The 20,176-nt window shown below is 48.5% G+C and overlaps 1 protein-coding gene across 1 annotated transcript in view; it reads right to left on the bottom strand.

Annotated features, from left to right (window-relative positions):
• The window catches only part of FRAS1 (Fraser extracellular matrix complex subunit 1), a gene marked incomplete at its 5' end in the record, with an annotated part of 267,939 nt that overhangs the window by 84,900 nt on the left and 162,863 nt on the right, over nt 1-20,176 (bottom strand). The window contains 5 exons of the mRNA XM_015407524.1: nt 679-841; nt 3,772-3,923; nt 12,655-12,902; nt 16,314-16,439; nt 18,755-18,889. Coding sequence (XP_015263010.1) covers nt 679-841; nt 3,772-3,923; nt 12,655-12,902; nt 16,314-16,439; nt 18,755-18,889 — 824 coding nt within the window. The remainder of the gene's footprint in view (nt 1-678; nt 842-3,771; nt 3,924-12,654; nt 12,903-16,313; nt 16,440-18,754; nt 18,890-20,176) is intronic.

Raw genomic sequence — 20,176 nt, 5'->3', positions numbered from 1 at the left:
CTTCCGCTGCAGACCAACACGGCTACCCTCCCAAAACATTATTTCTGGACTTTCTCATTTCATCAGTCACAGCTGAAGTATTAAAACAGAGTTCACAGCAGAAGAAAAGAGCAAGAGTCCACCGGGAACCTGAAAGACTAACACAATTTATGGCAGGGGATGAGCTTTTGTGAGTCGCTGCTCACTTCTTCAGATACAGCTAGAATGAGAGTCCATCTGTCCTATCCATTGGAAAGTGGAGTGATTTCAGATGCCGAATGACATTAGTGGGCAAATGACAACAGCAGGCTCCCCGTCTTGGTCTATCTCCAAGGAAGTATTCACAGCAGTTTTTCAGGGGGAACAGGACACTCCTGGGCGGGAAAGGGCAAAAACCGCTCCCATGGACTCGGCCCATTCACAGAAGCACCAGAATCCAACCCAAAGGCGTCCTTCTGCCTTCTAGCTTTCGTAGCATTGGCCCAGTTCTGCTTTTGATGCCTGCCTCTTTGTCGTCTAATATTCATTAAATTCCAAAGTGAAAGAGAACCGAAGGTTTCTCTTGGTATCCCGGCTACCGATTCTCCACCTCCTGTGTGAGCCACTTCTCCAAAATCCAAAGTGGAGGGAAATTAAACTTAACGGTCTGTGTCAAATATGCCCCACTACAACCTGGACCCTGCCGGGGAATTTACGTACTGTGATACGGTCGGCAAAAGCGATGACGGGAGGCATGCCCCGGACATCCGTGATTGTGATGGTGAACATCTGACTCTCGAGCTGGTTGTTGTCGGCATCGAAAACAGCAAAATGGAAAATGTCTGTGACCGGCTGATTGACGGCCACAAAGTCTGTGGAATATCTGCACGGGACACAGGGAGGGAGGGAGAAGTCACACTGACAGCCAGATGAAAGGCTTCCTCGTCCTTCTCTGTCTCCATACAATGAGGTGACAATTTCACCTTCACCTCCATTTCGTCTGCATGGGGGGGGGAAAGGACTTGCAGTTTTATGTTGCTGGGTGAGATGTGACGATAGGGATAGGGTCGTCAGCTCTGGGTCGGAAAACTCCTGGAGATTTGGGGATTGGGGTCATGGAAGGGTGGCGTTTGGGGAGAGAGGGACCGCAGTGGGATATAATGCCATAGAGTCCACCTTCCAAAGCAGCCATTTTTTCGAGGGGAACTGAACTCTCTCACCAGGAGATCAGACTCAATCCTATAAGCTGTGGAGTCTTGTGAGCAAAAATCCTACTTTGCGAGCTACTGGCCTTAAAGTTGTGAGTGAGCGATTTGGCTGCTGCATACATTAGTTTGCTTTGGAGCCATCCCTTCCTGAGCTGAGACACAAAATGTGTGAGCCGGAGGCTAAAAAAAAAAGTGAGTTAGCTCACACTAACTCAGCTTAGAGGGAACACTGGATCTCCAGCCCACACCTGGAGTTTGGCAACCCTAGGTTCTTCTAGCAGCCCTGGAAGAAGGGACGGCTACATGTTATGCTCTTAGATCCTACAGCGGCGTTAAAAGGAGAAGACAAGATTCAGGAGGATGCTATTACAAGAAACCAAATTGTGGAGCAGGCTTTTATAGGTTGGGGACAGAGAACAGTGTACAAGAGAGCTGAAAGACGTTTCAGAGAGAGGTGTCGGCATTCTCTAGCATGCCAGCTAATGGGGCCCACAAGTCCCCAGAAAAGAAAACAGGAAGTTCAACGGTGGCTGCTGGGGCAGTGACCAGGAAGCTGAGCAGCCCCATCTGAGGAAGGACCATGGGCTGGTACCCAAGGGAGGGGCCATGGCTCAGTAGCAGAGTATCAGCTTTGCATGCAGAAGGTCCCAGGTTCAATACCCGGCATCTCCAGCTTAAAAAACCCGGTAGTAGGTGAAAGACCTCCATTCAGGCTTCCCAAGTACTTACCGTGATTCGGCGGGGGACGAAGACGTCTTCGCAGGATCATTCCTGCGGGGACAACAGACGTGCCGCACCATGCCGTCGCCAGGAAGTGACGCTCTGGCAATGGGGCCAGAAACTCGATGGTACCATCGAGTTTTCAGCCCCATTGCCAGAGCGTCACCCAGTGTCATTTCCTGGCGACGGAATGGTGCGTTACAAGGAGAAATGTTCCGTCCGGGGAGCGGGTGTCCCCCGCCGGATTGCGGTAAATACTTGGCAACCCTGCCTCTATTTGAGACCTTGGAGAGCCGCTACCAATCTGAGCAGACAGTACTGACCTTGACGGGCCAATGGGCTGACTCAGTTTAAGGCAGCTTCATATCTGTCCGATACAGCCTATGTGTTCATATGAAGGCAAAGAGAGAAGAGAAGTGGCGTCAGGGTGAGGAAGGAGGGAGAGCGGAGAGGTGGAGCCCAAGAGGCCGAAGGATTCAGAGCCCACCTCCACCTCATTGCAGGAAGGATAGCCAGATCAGAGAGACAGCAGGAGCAGCTCTGTGTGGGGAGGCCAAGGGATCCAAAGCACACTGGGGAAGGTACTCTGGTGCTGAGGCAACAGCAGAGCCCCTGTGGCCCAGAGAGGGATCTCAGGCCAAGGCGCCAAGGATAAGAAGGGGAACTGTGTACCTTTCTTTTGTACATTAAGACTCATCACAGAGCTTCCTGTCAAGAAGAGAAGCTCACCAAGTACCCGCGGCTGAAAGGGAACTTCCACATTCAGAGGCAGTAAACCTCTGAGAAACAGTGCCAGGAAGTAACATCAGGGCTTTGGCCTCTATGATCTATGCAATGATCCCTCTAAACTGTGGAGTCTTGTGAGCAAAAATTCTACTTTGTGAGCTACTGGCATTAAAGTTGTGAGGGAGCCATTTGGCTCCTGCGTCAATTAGTTTGCTCTGGAGCCCTCCTTCCTGAGCTAAGGCTAAAATGTGTGAGCCGGAGGCTAAAAAACTGTGAGCTAGCTCACACTAACTCGGCTTAGAGGGAAGATCGCCAGAGGAACTGGTTGGCCAGTGTGTGAGACAGGATGCTGGACTAGAATGATCACTGGTCTGATCCTGCAGGGCTCTTTGCTTGAGACTACCTGGCTTGCCAGCATCTTTCAGGTTCCCTGAAGAAACCCCCCCCCCCCATAGCCCTGGGATAGAAATGGACCCCATTGCAAATAATGTCATAGTGGACACATACTTCTTTCTGCTCACGGTTGCCTCTGGTCAAGCAGGTTTTGCAAGAGCACAAAAACCATTTTACCAGAGGTGGAATAGGGATGCATGAACACACCACAAGCGGCCATTTTGCTCTCAAACGGCCTGAAGCTGTCTTAAAAACACTCTGTCTCCAGCTGTTCATGACATGAATGGAATTAGGTACCTTGTGAATGCAAAGCGGGTGCTCTGCCACTGAGTCACATCCTGGGGAGAGGATGTAGGGCAGGTATATTCGACCCCCGGCATCTCCAATTCAAGGGGTCAAGCTGGAGGTGATGTGAAAGACCTTGACCTGAGACCCCGGGAGCCGTGACCAGTCTGGGTAGACAATACTGACAGTGATAGATGAATGGGCTGACTCAGAATGAGGCAGGTTTGTGCATTTGGTTCCATAATTTCACAGGCCAGAGTCTGTGAAGTGCCCATCTGCTGTAGTCATTCAGTCCACAAAATATCAAAACAGAAATGGTTTATCAGAAACTCCCCTGTGGCAGGCTATGAAGTGAACACAGCATGGCTGATGTTAAGTATACGTTTTCTCCTGTAGGTGGCACTGTGGATTTCGGAATGGTTCTGGAGGGAAGGGCTATACGGGTTGTTAGATGGGCTTCTTGAAACTTCTTTGGGGTTACCTGATTCTTTGGTTATTGATGTCTTCCATTGTGAAATTATACACCTCAGAAAACTCCTCAGAATGTTGTCCCGGAGTTATTCGCAAAAGGGTACCATACATGGGAAGCGAAATTAACTGAATCTTTATCTTGGAATCGGGAGAATTATTATCCTGAGGAGAAAAATAAGATCAAGAAAAAAAGTCAGGATTAACACAGGCAGTCACTGAATAACATAGGTAAAAGGGATCAGGTGGAAGGGAGGAAGATCCTATATTTTAGCATCGGGGCACTGAAAGATGCCCAGTGGTAGAACTGCCAGTCACTCAGGGCCGAAATAAAAAATTCGAGGCATTTCTGTGGTACTAGTGTCCTGTCAATAAGATGAAAATATTTAAAATCTTGGCACTTGAAAAAGGGCACTTGAAAAAGGTCTCTCTGATTTATCCAGTAGCATCCCCCCCTCCCAATTTTATTTAGACATTTCTAAATTTAAAGTAGACCCTGATGCTGGGAAAGATTGAAGGTCAAAGAAGACGGGGACGGCAAAGGATGAGATGGTTAGACAGTGTCATAGATGCAACGAACATGAAGTTGAGCCAACTTCAGAGGACGGCGGAAGACCGGAAGGCCTGTCAGGATCTGGTCCATGGGGTTGCGAAGAGTCAGACTCGACTGTGCGACTGAACAACAACAAAATTTAAATTATCTAAACATTAAACATTTCTATTCCACCCCTCAACCGAGGGGGGGGGACGGACATAGTTCATGGGGTAGCCAACAACATATTAAAAAAAATTAAACTCACCATAATAAAATATTATTCGGTTTCAGAAATTCAAACAGCAGAGAATAAAGTTATAGACAACATTGAAATCTGTGATTCGGCAGCAGCAAATAAAAGCAATAGAGCTGAGAACAAAAGCTACAGTACAAAGGGGAAGGAGGAATGCCCACCTAAAGACCAAACAAGCCTGAACCCACCACTGGAAAGAGAACAAACCTGACAACAGGTCAGCATCCAAAGACAGGCATTCCAAAGCTGGGGTGCCACGACTGGAAAGTCCCCGTTCTTATCTACTACTCAACTGACCTCCAAAAGATGGAGGGAGGTGGAACCTCAGACTTGGGTTGCCAGCTCTGGATTGGGAATTACCTGGAGATTTGGGGGGTGGAGCCTGAGGAGGGCGGGGTTTGGGGAGGGGAGGGACTCTAATGGGGGCATAATGCCACAGAGTCCACCTTCCAAAGTTGCCATTTTCTCCCGGGGGAACTGTTCTCTGTTGCCTGGAGATCAGTTGAAATAGTGGGAGAGCTCAAGCCACCACCTGGAGGCTGGCAACCCAACCTCATATGACAAGCTCAAAAATGATTTATTTTTAACGTAAGTTGCTACAACTATAGGCAAGAAGGTGAATGTGAGCAGCAACATGGCTTCTCAGGAGTCCAAAATTGTGATAGGTCACGTTTCTTTTCTCTTGGTAAGCATGAAAAATGGATCTCAGACTTCTACAGGGATCATAGGAGCTGGGAAAGTGGTTTGCAGGTCAATTTATTCACTTTAGAGCCTGCCCCTCTCACAGAGACTCTAGTAGGATTGCACGGTCTCGATAAATGCAACCAATAGGATTATATCAATGGTGCGACCTCATTTGGAATACTGTGTGCAGTTCTGGTCACCACACCTTAAAAAGGATATTATAGCTTTGGGAAAAGTGCAGAAAAGGGCAACTCGAATGATAAAGGGGTTGGAACACTTTCCCTATGAGGAACGGTTAAGGCGCTTAGGGCTCTTTAGCTTGGAGAAACGACGACTGAGGGGTGACATGATTGAGGTTTATAAGATTATGCATGGGAAAGAGCAGGTAGAGAAAGAGGTACTTTTCTCCCTTTCTCACAATACAAGAACCCGTGGGCACTCCATGAAATTGCTGAGTGGTCGGGTTAGAACGGATGGGCCTTTGGCCTGATCCAACATTGGCATCTCTTATGTTCTTATGTTCTTATTGTTTTATAGATGTGGAAATTCATGCAGCTGTACATCACTGACTGCTTGATTAAGCACTCATGATTAATCCATTAATTTTTAATATGAGATTACTAATTCCATACAGTCATAATTCTTAGAAGAACCTTAATGAACCTTATAGTTTGTTACGTTGTCTTCAAAATCATATGTTTCCCCCCCTAATGTCCTGAACGTCGCAGCCGCAAGCCCTTTTTGACTTTGTCATTTAAACCTTAACTACATCCTTTTTCATCCTTTTTCCCCTCCACTCTGTTACTTAAAGATACGGAAATAAATCTTCAAAATGCTGACAGGGACTTCCAAGGCTCGGTCTCAGATACTGCCACATGGATTTGTGTCAAATCATACTGTTTAAGACATCTGGAAGGTCAAGTCTAAGCCCATATCTACCACAGAAGGCTCTGCAGCTTACCTCTCCATAGGCTAAATCCACTTAATCCTAACCTCCCCACATATTATAAACTCACATACTTGGGACTATAGGAGAAGGAGAATTGCTGCTCCTGCCTTGTATCCTTCCCAATACTTTCTAAAATGTAGAAAACACAGAAGGTGGAGGATGACGTGACAGCAATCACGTGCCCACATCTTGATGAGTTTTTTGGTGCTGGCATGGCTCTTCCCGTGTGATCCTGCCCTTCAAACCACACCATAAGAATTGGGAGACGACTGATGGGGAAGTGGCAGTCCCACCACCCTGTAATGTGAGAACAGGGCTTGAAACGGATCACAGGTAAAAACAAGAACACCACACCCAAAGTGCCTGCCATTCAGATCACTCAAGTAAGTAAGCGCAACCGCACATTATACTGGAAGGAAAACAAGTTGGGGGAGGGGGGAAGGAGCAACCTTTACCAAGAGACACTTAAAAGATACTAAGCAGAACTAACATTTGGTTCTTATCTGAAGGTTCAGGACTGTCCATGGAGGCAAGCAAGCTAGACTTAATTTGCACGAAGTTTCTGATACCATTTTCAATGCTTAGCCTCGGAATTACAGCCACATTAATCAAGGACTACCTCTGAACATGTACAAAGCACCTTTTCTTTCACTTAGCCTCCACAGGCAGCTGCCATGGCTCTGTCACTGATGGGGGTGGGGACAGGATTTCCAAGATGGGAGGCGGCTGAAGCTTGAGCCCCACCACCCCTCTTTGTAGGACTTAACAGAGCAGTCCTGAGCAAAGTTACACCCTCCTAAACCAGAACAAAGAAGGGTATACTGTTAGTTAAAATTTGAACCACAATTGGTTTTTGAAGGAGTGCAGAAAAATTAAGTGGTTTTCTGCAGAAGCATGCTGGGAAATACTATACAGTCACACTCTGGTTAACCCTAGAACAGAATCCTCATCATTCTATGCATATAAGAGTCAGTCGGGTCCACAAACGGTCTCCGCGGCCTACATGGTGGGCCTGCAAAGAGGCTTAGCGGCACCTGACTCTCGGATTAGCTTAATTTTCATTGCACCTTCTGCACTTCACCTCTACCTGAATGTAACCTGCACTGTCCAAAACACCTGGCAAGAGAGAAAGAACCCATTATTCAACCTCTCTCTCTTTTTGGCAGCTGTCCGCAGGGCACACGAGAAAACGGCTACACAGCTTTTGCCAAGTAACAGCGTTCAGAGGGATGTTGGTAGTTTATGTTACAGAGGTCTCATTCGCACATTCACTCGCTTGGCCCCAGATCCCCTTTCTGTCTGTGTGTAATAAAACGCTAACAGAGCGCCCAGGCAAAATGCCTGGATTTTGCTAGCAGCCTCTTGAAGTGCCAAAGCAAACAGGCCAAGTCTCCGCCTGTACGGGAGTCGGAGTCACCAGCCTCAGGTGGCAAGAAGAGATTCCGGCCTTCACACCTGTGGCAGAAGCGGTTTCTTCAGCCAGGGCACAGGACGGGGTGAGAGGGCAGAGGAGGCGAGAGGACGGGGGTGAGAGTCATGCCAGAACATAGGCAAAGGCAGTCAGTCAGGCGAGGCACGGCCACTGAGGGGGGACTGAAGGAAGGAATGGTGAGGGGGGACTGAAGGAAGGAATGGTGAGGAGAACGAGCCAAACCTCCGTAAGCTATTTGAATTCTAGGGAGGCCACAGCAGGTCATGTGACATCACAGGAGTGTAGACGCCGGTCTGTTAGCGTTGCCAACCTCCAGGTGGGTAAAGTCAAGGATGAGAGCTCACGGGACAGGCTGAACTTTGTAAGGAAAAACAGCCGTGACATGATAACGAAACCTTGTTAGAGGAAAATGTATCTTCTTTAATTATCCAGTGAATAACAAATCATTAAAGGTGTTTTCTTTGAAGTAAATTGGTCTCAAGTTTTTCTTTCTGACGTACAGCCCTCAATAGACCGTTTCACTCAAAGTTCCGTCAGATGAGACCTTACACCTTTTGTATTTTTTCTGCTCCTGCTTCCTTGCCAGTTTGGTGTAGTGGTTAAGTGCGTGGACTCTAATCTGGGAGAACCGGGTTTGATTCCCCACTCCTCCACTTGCACCTGGCTGGATGACCTTGGGCAAGCCGTAGTTCTGGCACAGCTGTCCTTGAAAAAGAGCAGTTTCTGTCAGAGCTCTCTCAGCCCCACCTGCCTCACAGGGTGTCTGTTGTGAGGAGGGGAAGGGAAAGGAGACTGTAAGCCGCTCTGAGACTCCTTCGGGTAGCGAAGGGCAGGGTATAAATCCAATCTCTTCTCTTCTTCTTCTTCTTTCTAACTTAAGTTGAGTGAAACGGGTCTATTGAGCACTGTACGTCAGAAAGAAAAACTTGAGACCAATTTACTTCAAAGAAAACACCTTTAATGGTTCGTTATTCACTGGATAATTAAAGAAGATATATTTTTCTCTAACAAGGTTTCGTTATCATATCACAGCTGTTTTTCCTTACAAAGTTCAGCCTCCAGGTGGGGCCTGGAGTTCTCCAGGAATCACCACTGATCTCCAGCCTACAGAGATCAATTCCCCTGGAGAAAATGGCGACTTCAGAGGATAAATTGTATGGCAGGGTCTCCAGTGTTGCGCCCGTGGGCACCGTAGAGGCCGCTGGCATCTTTCCTGGTGCCTGAGTAACGTTTTTTAGAAAGCGCATATGGCCAATAGAGCTTCTGATTGTCCACGGGAGATCTGACAGATACTGCCAGGTTAGTGTTTCTTAGCTAGCTCAGTGTGTGTATGTATGCCTGGATAGCTCAAGTGGTACTATCAGAGTTACTCACAATCCCTCTCCCTGACGTTTTGTGGTTGGCACCACCTGCTGCGACAGGCACTTCTGTGGTTGTGCTCACCTTTTTGTTGTTGTTCAGTCTCAGAGTCAAGTCTGACTCTTTGCGACCCCACGGACCACAACACGCCAGGCCTTCCTGTCTTCCGTCGTCCTCCGGAGTTTGCTTAATTCCATGTTCGTTGCATCGATGACACTGTCTAACCATCTCATCCTTTGCCGTCCCCTTCTTCGGTTACCTTCAGTCTTTCCCAGCATCAGGGTCTTCTCCAGTGAGTGCTCCCTTCTCATTGGGTGGCCAAAGTATTTCAGCTTCAGTTATCAGGGTTAATTTCCTTTAGGATTGACTGATTTGATCTCCTTGCAGTCCAAGGGACTCTCAAGAGTCTTCTCCAGCACCATAATTCAAAAACATGTATTCTTTGGCACTCGGCCTTCCTTATGGTCCACCTCTCGCAGCCAAACATGACTACTGGGAGTACCATTGTGTTGACCATACGGACTTTTGTTGGCAGGGTGATGTCTCTACTTTTTATTATGCCGTCTAGGCTTGCTATCGCTTTCCTCCCAAGGGGCAGGCATCTTTTAATTTCATGGCTGCTGTCACCATCTGGAGTGATCTTGGATCCCAGGAACGTCAATTCTGTCACTGCTTCCACGACTTCCCCTTCTACTTGCCAAGGAGTGATGGGGCCAGATGCCATGATCTTAGGTTTTTTTATGCCCACCTACCCTGTGTAAGATTTCCAAAGGTGCCCAATGGCTTTAAAAGGTTGGGACCCCTCCTCTATGGCACCACATCCCCAGACTCCACCCTCCCCAGGTTCTGCCCCCAAATCTCTAGGAATTTCCCATACCCAGAGCTGGCAACCCTAACTTACCCTTGCCATTTGTGCCACTGGCAAGCTGTAGCCACTGCAGGCCTGGCAGACTGAGGTCTGGGTTTTATTTTTTGTTTTAGCCAACTGAGTGGGCTTAAAGATGCCATCTCTAGGCCATACCATCAGCCCTTCCTGCTCAGCTGGTATCCAGGACTAACTCCTGCTCATCTAACACTAGAGAGCTCCATGCTCAGCACGGAGTGCTTGCTTTGGTCTTGGAAGTGCTTGCTTTGGTCTTGGAAGTGACCTTCAGATGTCTCTTTCTAGATGCCCAGCCGCCTGCCTGCCTGCCTTTCGTAAAGAGGGAACACCCTAGTCAGAAGAGGCCATGGGACACCCCATCCTGCATGCCCAAGGTGCTGAAGAGGATCCTGAATAGAGGTTAGAAAGTAAGAAACAAAAGGATGTGGCAAAACCTTTCTTGAGTCCATAAGAACATAAGAGACGCCAGTGTTGGATCAGGCCAATGGCCCATCCAGTCCAACACTCTGTCACACAGTGGCCAAAAATACCAGGTGCCATCAGGAGGTCCACCAGTAAATCAGAAGAGTTTTCGGCTAAACATTAGGAAGCACTTCCTGACAGTTAGAGTGGTCCTTCAGTGGAACAGGCTTCCTCGGGAGGTGCTGGGCTCCCCTTCTTGGGAGGTTCTCAAACAGAGGCTGGAGGGCCATCTGACAGCAATGCTGATTCTGTAAACTTGGGCAGATCATGAGAAGGGAGGGCAGGAAGGGTTGCATCCGTGCTTAGTTCTTGTGGCCATTTCTTACACATCCAGGGAAATGCCGATTGCCACTTTGGGGTCAGGAAGCAGTTTTTCTCCAAGCCAGTTTGGCCAGAGATTTTGGAGGGTTTTTGACATCTTCTGGGCATGGAACAGGGGTCACTGGGGGTGTGTCTGGGGGGAGGTATTTGTGTATTTCCTGCATTGTGCAGGGGGTTGGACTAGATGACCCTGGAGGTTTCTTCCAACTCTTATGATTCTATTATTCCCTCTGGTTCCCTGACCCCTCTTGCTAGTTGGACCTCTGCCTCTGGTCTTCTAGAACCTGCTCACTATCTTAGTTCTGATCCTTTCGCGGACTGACAATTTCTCTATCCAAGGTGCCTGGATCCTGTTTGAGGCCCAGGACACAACTGCTTGATTTCCACTCGCATCTGTGCTGTGCTTGGCCACCTATGGGCTGACTGCTCTCCAGTGGTACTGAACCTGGAATACAGATTGCACTCAGGCCTGGCAGTACAAGATTTTTCCTTGTACTTCAGTTAATAAAGGGTCATTTGTCTTACTGTAGCTTCCTGTCCTTTCTCTTTTCCCTTTCCCTTGCCTTGTAAAGTCCAGCAGACCTTGCAGAGTAGCCTTATCTGACATGTGGCGCATTTCTGCCATGTGGGGCACTATATATGTAAGGAACTTAATTTGTGATCAGATGAAACTACAGTACTGGCCTCCAAAGACGGTTCAGGGGTTTTGTAAGAGACACAGTCATGCCAGAATTTAGCAAAGTTACAAAGCTACTGCTTTCAGCCACGTTGTTGCTGATTCTCCACGTAGATTCTGTACTGTAGGTAGGAAAATGTAACTTCTGAAATCGGTCTGAACTGAGACGCTCAGTTTCCACTGGGGCTTCCATGCATGCATGTACCCAACAAAAACTGTGTGGAAAGCCCTCAGGTTAATGAGAACATAAGAAGGTAAGAAAAGCCATGTTGGATTAGACCCAGGGCTTTTTTTGTAGAAAAAGCCCAGCAGGGACTCATTAGCATAATAGGCCACACCCAATAGCAGAAACTCATTAGCATATTGGGCCACACCCCTGACAGTACCACTCATTAGCATATTAGGCCGCACCCACGTGTTACCAGAAGTGTGGTCATCCAGCCATACCAACCTTTTGCTTTTTATTCTGTTAACCTTGTTTGTTGTCAAAACCCAGGGCTTTTTTTGAAGCAGGAACTCCTTTGCACGTTAGGCCCCACACCCCTAATGTAGCCAATCCTAATGAGTTTCTGCTGTTGGGTGTGGCCTATTATGCTAATGAGTTCCTGCTGGGCGTGGCCAACTCAGGAGCCAGTTGGAACTCAGTTCCTGTGCGCTCCTGCCCCAAAATAGCCCTGATTAGACCAATGGCCCATCCAGTCCAGCACTCTGTGTCACACAGTGGCCAAAACAAAGGGGCTATCAGGGAGCAGAACCAGTGGAGGCAGAACTCCAGAGACCCTCCCTCCGTGGCCCCCCAAGCACCAAGGACACAGAGCGTCAGTGCCCCAGACATAGCATTCCATCTATACTTCTTTCTCTGCCTTCTCTATCCCATACATAATTTTGTTCACCTTGCTGGCTTGGAGCAACTGTGCTGCCAGTTGACAAAATGCAATGTTTAAGCAGCAAGGCTCAAGACTGATAGCATCTCAAAAGATCAACGAAATTTCCAGGGTATAAGGTTTTGAGAGTCAGATCTCCCTTCGTCAGATACCCTGGAACTCTTATTGGTCATTCATTCATTCATTCATTCATTCATTCATTCATTCATTCATTCGGATTTTTATCCCATCCTCTCCTGCACAGCTGGGCTCAGGGTGGGTTACAACAAACAATTCTAAAACAGTTCAAATTAAAACATAATTCCACAATGTTAAAACCTAATATCGGACTCGAATCCTGTTCTTCTACTGCAGACCAACACGGCTACCGACATGAAACAATATTTTAAGGACACATCCAAGAGCTTCTTAAGGTTAGAAAAACGGGGGTTGGGGTTGGAAATGTATGATGAGCTTACCGTATAAGCAAGGTGGGATCGAGTGATGATCACTGAGCTTTTACTAGAAACCATGACGCTCAGTGAGCAGCCAGGAACCAGCCGGGGCCCATCACTGTCTGTCAGCAACACTTCCACTTTTAACACAGTCGCAGCTGTAGTGATTCCATCGGTTACTGAAATCTCCATCCTGTCCTCTGCTGCAGAAGAGCCGTCGTGGATGTATTGCAGAGCATTCCTGGTGATTTCCTCATACGTGAAGGTATCGCCTTCTCAAAAAGAAATGTTGAAATCAGGAGTTGTCTTTTTTAAAGGATGCTGTGTGATCAAATGAAGTCTCTGGACAGTGATATTCATAAACAAGTTTTGGAATTCAAAGAGACCAAATTTTTAAAAATCCAGAGAGACCTAAAAGACTATGAAGAGGGAACTATGATTGGTTATCACAGAGACAGGGACTGTATACTAGGAAATCAGTCTCTTTTGGCACCACTGATTTGGATAAAAGCAATCCCTCTGGGGACAGTTTAGGATCAACGTCTGCTCATTCTCCCCAAGATAATCTTAGTTATTCCATACTTAGGAGAGAGGAGATTTTTTTTAGGTCAGAATCGAGAACTGAGATAAGGCAAGAGGTACAGACATCAGGAGTTCAGACCAAACTACACGAAAAAAGTTTTGAGAACTCACAGGTAGTTAACCTTTCTAAGTTGTCAGAGGTGGGATTTTTGGTACTGAGGAAGGGGTTGTCTTTCATCCCTACACCTCCTCGCAACTCCTTTCAATTAATGGTGGAAATTCATAATTTATTCAGAAAAATTAGGGTGGCTGATTTTTTAAAAGATAATAAGGAGACTAGTGACGTGGATTTGAAGGTCTTCAATTTGAAACCTAAATCTTCATTTAATCCATCCACTAAAAAACCAAGGATACTAGTAGTCCAGGAACTGGTGTTAGAAGAATTGAAAACATTAGAACAAAGGGAAATACCGGCTTGGCATAATTTAAATCAATTAGAAAACCAGACATTAAAACAGCTCTGTCAAAGAAGGAACATTATTTTCAAACCAGCAGATAAAGGCGGAGCAGTTGTAGTTTGGGGCAAAGATGACTACATTACAGAGGCCTGTAGACAACTGAACAACACTATGCATTTTACTAGGAAAATAGATAATCCCTCGAAGCTAATTAAGAAAGCAGTAAAGGAACTCTTGGAGGAGGGCCTTGTAGAAGGTTTTATTGATAAATCTATCGTTGTCTTTTCTAAAGCCACGCCATTACCATCAAAATAATGCAAGGTTCCAATTTACTAAATTCAGAAACGTATCTAAGCGTATATCCTAAACTTAGCATACTGCACCTGGAGGAAATGCTAACAGCACAGACTTCATTAAGCATTTACAATGAAACAGCATGCTCTACAAATGGGGTGGAAAGTTGCCATTGAGTCACGGCCGACTTAGGGAGACTCTGCAGAGTTTTCAAGGCAAGAGACGATCAGAGGTGGTTTGCCATGGCCTGCCTCCATGTAGCGACCCTGGACTTCCTTGGTGGTCTCCCATCCAAATGCTAACCACGGCTGACCCTGCTTAGCTTCTGAGATCTGATGAGATCGGGCTAGCCTGGGCCATCCAAGTTGCGGCCCACAAATGTGTATAGAAATAAATAAGGGGGAGGGAGTACGCCTTAAGGCCAAATGACTGGCAAAGCTTTGGCTTCGGTATATTGAAGTTAGCATGTCTGGGTTCTGAGCATGCCCACTTGAAACAAAGCTGGAAAGGATGTTAAGAAAACAGTTATCAGTTCCCAGCCAGCATCTGGGGAAAAGCATGAGGAAAAAATTATGAAGAAGAAAACCCCTTCAGGAGAACACTGAGGGGCAAATTCCTACATAGTTTGTTAGTGGGCACTCTGTTCTGCAAAACAGGGACTAGGAAATAGCAGTATGGATGTGGGCAGCCTGATTAATCAACAGATGCTAGCTGATGCAACCACGATTGGGGGTAAAAGCACGGAAATTCAGGCGAGAAGGGACACAGTCAGAGTCTCACCGACTTTAAAAGAAAAAGGTGCATTCCACTCAACAGTTCCTTGTACTTTGAAGTACTCTCAGGCTCTTGGAAAGCGTCTGAAGATCCTCGGCCCACCACCCTGAAATTCACCACTAATACCCCCCATCCCAAAAGACACTCAGGCCCCGTTCACACAGCAAATTTGCCACAGAGAGCCATGAATGTTGGGCGGATTTTCGGGGCGCAAGCACACCGCAACATCTGGCGGGCATAGCGCACCCGTGGCCAACCCGTGGCGTGCCGCCAAAAATGCGCGGTTAAAAAGACCCTGACCAGAAGTACTGGCAAATGGTTTGCCACAGGCTGCCGACGGACTCCGTCTGTGTGATCGCGTCGGCACGGCTTTTCCCTCCGGCCGTCTTCGTTGAAGCTCACACGCTGAGGGATGGAACCGTGGTTTGCCGCCGACGCGTCTGATCGCTTTGTTGCAGGTCTAATTGTGCCGCCACAAACTGCCACGCCTCCCCACCGCGTTTTCTGGCACGTGTGCCCGGGGCCTCAGTGGCTCCCCCCCCCCCACAAACCATGTAGGAAAATGAGTGCATGCTGTCCCTTGGGAACTGTGACACAAACATTTGTTTTGTGACAAACACAGGGGTAACCAAGCTGTTACACGAAACCAGTGTGTGCATGTACGTACACAAGTGCCATCAAGTCACAACTGACTTATGGCCACCCTAGCAAGGGGATTTCGAGGCAAGTGAGAAGCAGAGGAAGTTGGCCGTTCCCCTCCTCTGCAGAGCCTTCCTTGGTGGTCTCCCATCCAAGTACTGACCCTGCTTAGCTTAGGCTTATGCCACCCTAGCAAGGGGATTTCGAGGCAAGTGAGAAGCCTTCCTTGGTGGTCCCCCATCCAAGTACTGACCCTGCTTAGCTTAGACTTATGGCCACCCCAGCAAGGAGCTTTCGAGGCAAGTGAGAAGCAGAGGTGGTTGGCCGTTCCCTTCCTCTGCAGAGTCCTCCTTGGCGGCCTCCCATCCAAGTACCGACCCTGCTTAGCTTCTGATATGTGGCACGACTGGGCTATGCCATGCCAAATTCCCTCCCCAAATAAACACCCGAGCAGCACTTTACATGCACATGGTTTCCCCTACAGGGAGGTGTATCTCAGTATGTGAAAACTATCAGGTAAGAACATTAGAAGAGCCCTGCTGTTTCAGACCAGTGGTCCATCGAGTCCAGCATCCTGACTCATACGGTGGCCAACCAGTTCCTCTAGATGGCCAACAATAGGGCAGAGGCCTTCCCTAATAAGAACATCAAAAAAGCCCTGCTGGATCACTTCCAGTCCATCGAGTCCAGTATCCTGTCTCACATGGTGGCCAACCAGTCTGGAGGTCCAACAATAGGACACAGAGGCCGAGGCCGTCCCCTGATAAGAACATCAGAAGAGCCCTGCTGGATCAGACCAGTGGTCCATCAAGACCAGCATCCTATCTCACACCGTGGCCAAACAGTTCCTCTGGACGGCCAGCAACAGGGCCTAGGGGCCGAGGCCTTCCCCTGATGTTGCCTCCTGGCTCTGGGATCCAGTTGTATGAAACAACAGTCTCAGCATATGAAAAACATCATTTACCAAACACCCCAAGAGACTTCTGTCTAGCTTACCAGTGCTCATGTGGCTGGGAAATTCAGCATTGTGCTTGAGGAGAACTCCGTGATGGGGAGGATCCACCAACTCAAACAAGAGGTCTCTGGGAACTGCCTGTGTGTCTCTGACTGCCAGCTGTATCCCTGAATCATCCACGTGCAAAGGAAGGAAAAACAGTGTTTATTTAGTTGCATTTTCTGTCTGTCCCACTGTTAGAGAGCAGCACAGTTGACAGTTCATAAAACAGGTTACAGAAGGCAAAGAGTCAACCCTACTTGGCTAAAGCACTGAACAGAACCACATCTGCACCAGTATGGATCTGATATATTACGAGTCCTAGAGGGGATATTCACTTGGATTCAAGCAACCATGGCAAATTCAAAAATCATGTCCATCTTGAGTTCACGTGAGCTGACTGAAAAATGTGCAGGAATATTCGTCTCTGGTCAAATTCATCAGAATGCCGTGAGAAGGTGTTTTCTGCCTTTTGCATATTGTCCCGTCAAGGTCGAACTTTCTCCACGTGACATCCGAGAATGTAATGATTTCACGCCTCGACCAGTGAATGAGCATAAATGTTCAACACGCATAGGGAGCAGGCAATGATTAAAATACCCTGTTTGTGCTGTTAATGTGTGCATGTCTTCCAACACAAATGAGCCGATTTATGCATCTTTTTAAGGGTTCAAAAGATGTTGCAACTGTGCACCCCAAAACAAGAGAAATGCATCTTTGCAAACAAGTGGAGCATGTGGACGCATACAAAGGCAAGATGGGCTGCAGTTCCCTGTCAAGGGGAGAATCATAGAGTTGGAAGGGACATCCAGGGTCATCTAGTCCACCCCCCTGCACAATGCAGGGAATTCACAAATACCTCCCCCACACACACACTTGGGGTAGAGTTGCCAAGTGTATCTTTGCCGGGAGCCAGGGGCTCCCGGCCGGCGTCTTGTGTGTGTGTGTGCGCGCGCAAAGCACGCATGCGCCACACGCACGTCACCTGGAAGTGACGGGAGGAGGCCAGGCACGCTGGGGGCGGGGCGACGGCCATACAAGGGAAAACCATAGTTTTGCCTTGTATGGCCGTGGCCCCGCCCCCAGCGTGCCCAGCGTGCCCACGTCACTTCCTGGTGACGCCCACGCGGGGGTGGGGTTCCCCCGGGGCCTGATTCCGCGGCGGCGGAAATCGGGCCTCCAAAGCGGGGGTCTACCCGCCACCCGCCCCCACTTGGCAGCCCTAACTTGGGGGTGAACTAGATGTTCAGCAACAAGCCACAGTCTGTGAATGCAGGTCTTCCCTGAACATCTGAAAGCAACGGAGGACACAGTTAACAAGTGTCACTGCCACACCCAACAGCAGGAACCCAAGTACATTTTTGCCACTGCTGAAAGGGGGGAGAGCGAGGGAGGGATGAGGGGTTATTCTCTCCCACCCGTGATTACCCCCTTCCAAATTACTCCCTCAGAAAGGACTTATGTCAGGGGTCCCCAACCTTTTTGAGCCTGCAGGCACTTTTGGAATTTTGACACAGGATGGAGGGTGCAACCGCAAAATGGCTGCCACAGGAAGTGAAACCAGCCCCAAAATGGCTGCCACAAGAGGCCGAGCCAACCACAAGACTTCAGGGAGTGAGGTTATCAGTAACTGTAACAGAACTCTTCAACATTTCAGGCAGAAGCTCTTGCTGCTTTTTAACTTGCACAGACAATCAGGTCCCCAGTAGTCAACCAGCAGCCCTGTTGGACGAACACCTCGCCTGGCCCCACCAACTTTATGAAAACACTTGGTGTTGGTAGGTGCTGTCATGATCTGGGCTGTGCAAGTAAAGGCCTAGCAGGCCCAGGGAGCCTGAGTAGCAGTGGGAGGAGGCCAGGCCTACAACTCCCAGAAGTCCCTGAGAGATTTTGGCACCAATTTTAGCCAATCACAGAGAAAGGGGACTTACATTAAAAGAACTGGTACAGAAGAAGAACTGTTCTTCTTCCAAGAGAGCAGGGCCAGAGGGAAGGCTGCTGCTGGGAGAGACCCTCACCCTGAGAGGAAGGGTGAGCAGACTCGTGCCCAACTGAGACAGTACTAGGGACTGTGAGTCTAGTCGCGTTAGGGCATTTTGGTTTCTTTTCTCTTCACCCACCTATTACTATTGTTCTTGCACCTTGTTTGTTCCCCATAATGGGCTGACCTCCTGTCAAAATAAACCTTTTATTTGTTGTTTACTCTGCCTGGTCCTCATGCATATTATTTGGCCCAAACAAGGGAGGTCTGAAGGCCTTGGGAGGGTGCTCCGGGCCTTCTCAAGGGATCCTAAAACCAGAGCTGTGGCAGCGTCAGGTGACACTCCACCTGAGCTGTGGCAGGTGCCCACGAGCACCACGTTGGAGACCGCCGTCCTGAGTGAACTTCCAAACGCGTGAATGACAGGCAGAATCTGACACAGGTCGAGGGGCTGCTTCTTACCGATGGTCGCTCTCCCTCCTTGGCTGACCTCCAGGACCGGCGCTGTGATTCGAAACAACGGATGCTGCTCATCATCAGCAGAGAACAAGTGGATGGTAAACACCATTTCAGGAGTCGTGTGTTCACCATCAGACACTAAAATAAATCATTTGAACAACGAGTCACGTAGTAAGAACCGGCCATTTCCCCAAATAGCTCCCGCAGTTTCTACCTGCGAGGGGAATGAACAGCTGTTTGCAAACTAGGACACACCGGCGGGCAGAAGCCTATCCTTGCAGTTTTATTATTAGGTTTTCTCCCGATCATTCTCTAAGGAGCTCCGGGTGGCATACATAGTACCCTCCCCCCACAGATACAAGACAGCAGAGGAAGGGCTGCTTTCCAGCAAGGGTGTAGGGAGAAGGGCACTTAGCCTTCCCCTCACCTAGGCTTTTCACCTACAACACCTCCCACCCACCCCGTCTGTTGGATGCCTGTTTGCTCCACCATGGAAAAAAGGTTCCTGCCTGGGAACTAAGGTCACAGGGAAAGGCCCTCTTGACTGTATTCTCAACCAGAGAAGCTCATCCAGTGGTAGGGTTGCTAGGTCCCCCCGGCCAACGATGGGGGGACAGGGGCAGTGTTCCCTCTAAGCTGAGTCAGCGTAAGCTGGCTCACATTTTTTTTAGCCTCCAGCTCACAGGTTTTTGTATTAACTCAGGAAGGAGGGCTCCAAAACAAACTAATTCATGCAGCGGCCAAATTGCTCGCTCACAACTTTAATTCCAGTAACTCACAAAGTAGAATTTTTGCTCACAAGACTCCACAGCTTAGAGGGAGCATTGGACAGGGGTGCTAGATCCAGGTTAGGAAACTCCTGGAGATTTGGGGGTGGAGCCTGGAGAGGACAGGGACCTCAGCAGGGTACAGTGCCAGAGAGACCACCCTCCAAAGCATCCCTTTTCTCCTGGGGAACTGATCTCGGCAGTCTGGAGACAAGCTGTACTTCCAGGGCATCCTCAGGTCCCACCTGGAGGCCCTATCTGGTAGTTACCCAAGAGAGGGCCTTTTCAGTGGCGGCCCCATGGTTACAGTCTTACAGGGCTCTTTTTGTAGAAAAAGCCCAGCAGGAACTCATTAGCATAATAGGCCACACCCCTGACAGCACAGCTCATTAGCACATTAGGCCGCACCCCCATGTTACCAGAAGTGTGGTTATCCAGTCATACCCACCTTTTGCTTCTTATTCTGTTTACCTTGTTTGTTGTCAAAACCCAGGGCCTTTTTTTGTAGCAGGAACCCCTTTGCATGTTAGGCCACACACCCCTAATGTAGCCAATCCTAATGAGTTTCTGATGTTGGGTGTGGCTTATTATGCTAATGAGTTCCTGATGGGCATGACCAACTTGGGAGCCAGCCGGAACTCCGTTCCTGTGCATTCCT

The sequence above is a fragment of the Gekko japonicus genome, unplaced genomic scaffold (genome assembly GCF_001447785.1).
Source record: "Gekko japonicus isolate JY-2015 unplaced genomic scaffold, Gekko_japonicus_V1.1 scaffold926, whole genome shotgun sequence".
Taxonomy (NCBI): Eukaryota; Metazoa; Chordata; class Lepidosauria; order Squamata; family Gekkonidae; genus Gekko; species Gekko japonicus.
Note: the sequence above shows the minus strand (reverse complement) of the source record. Positions and strands in the feature narration are given on the sequence as shown.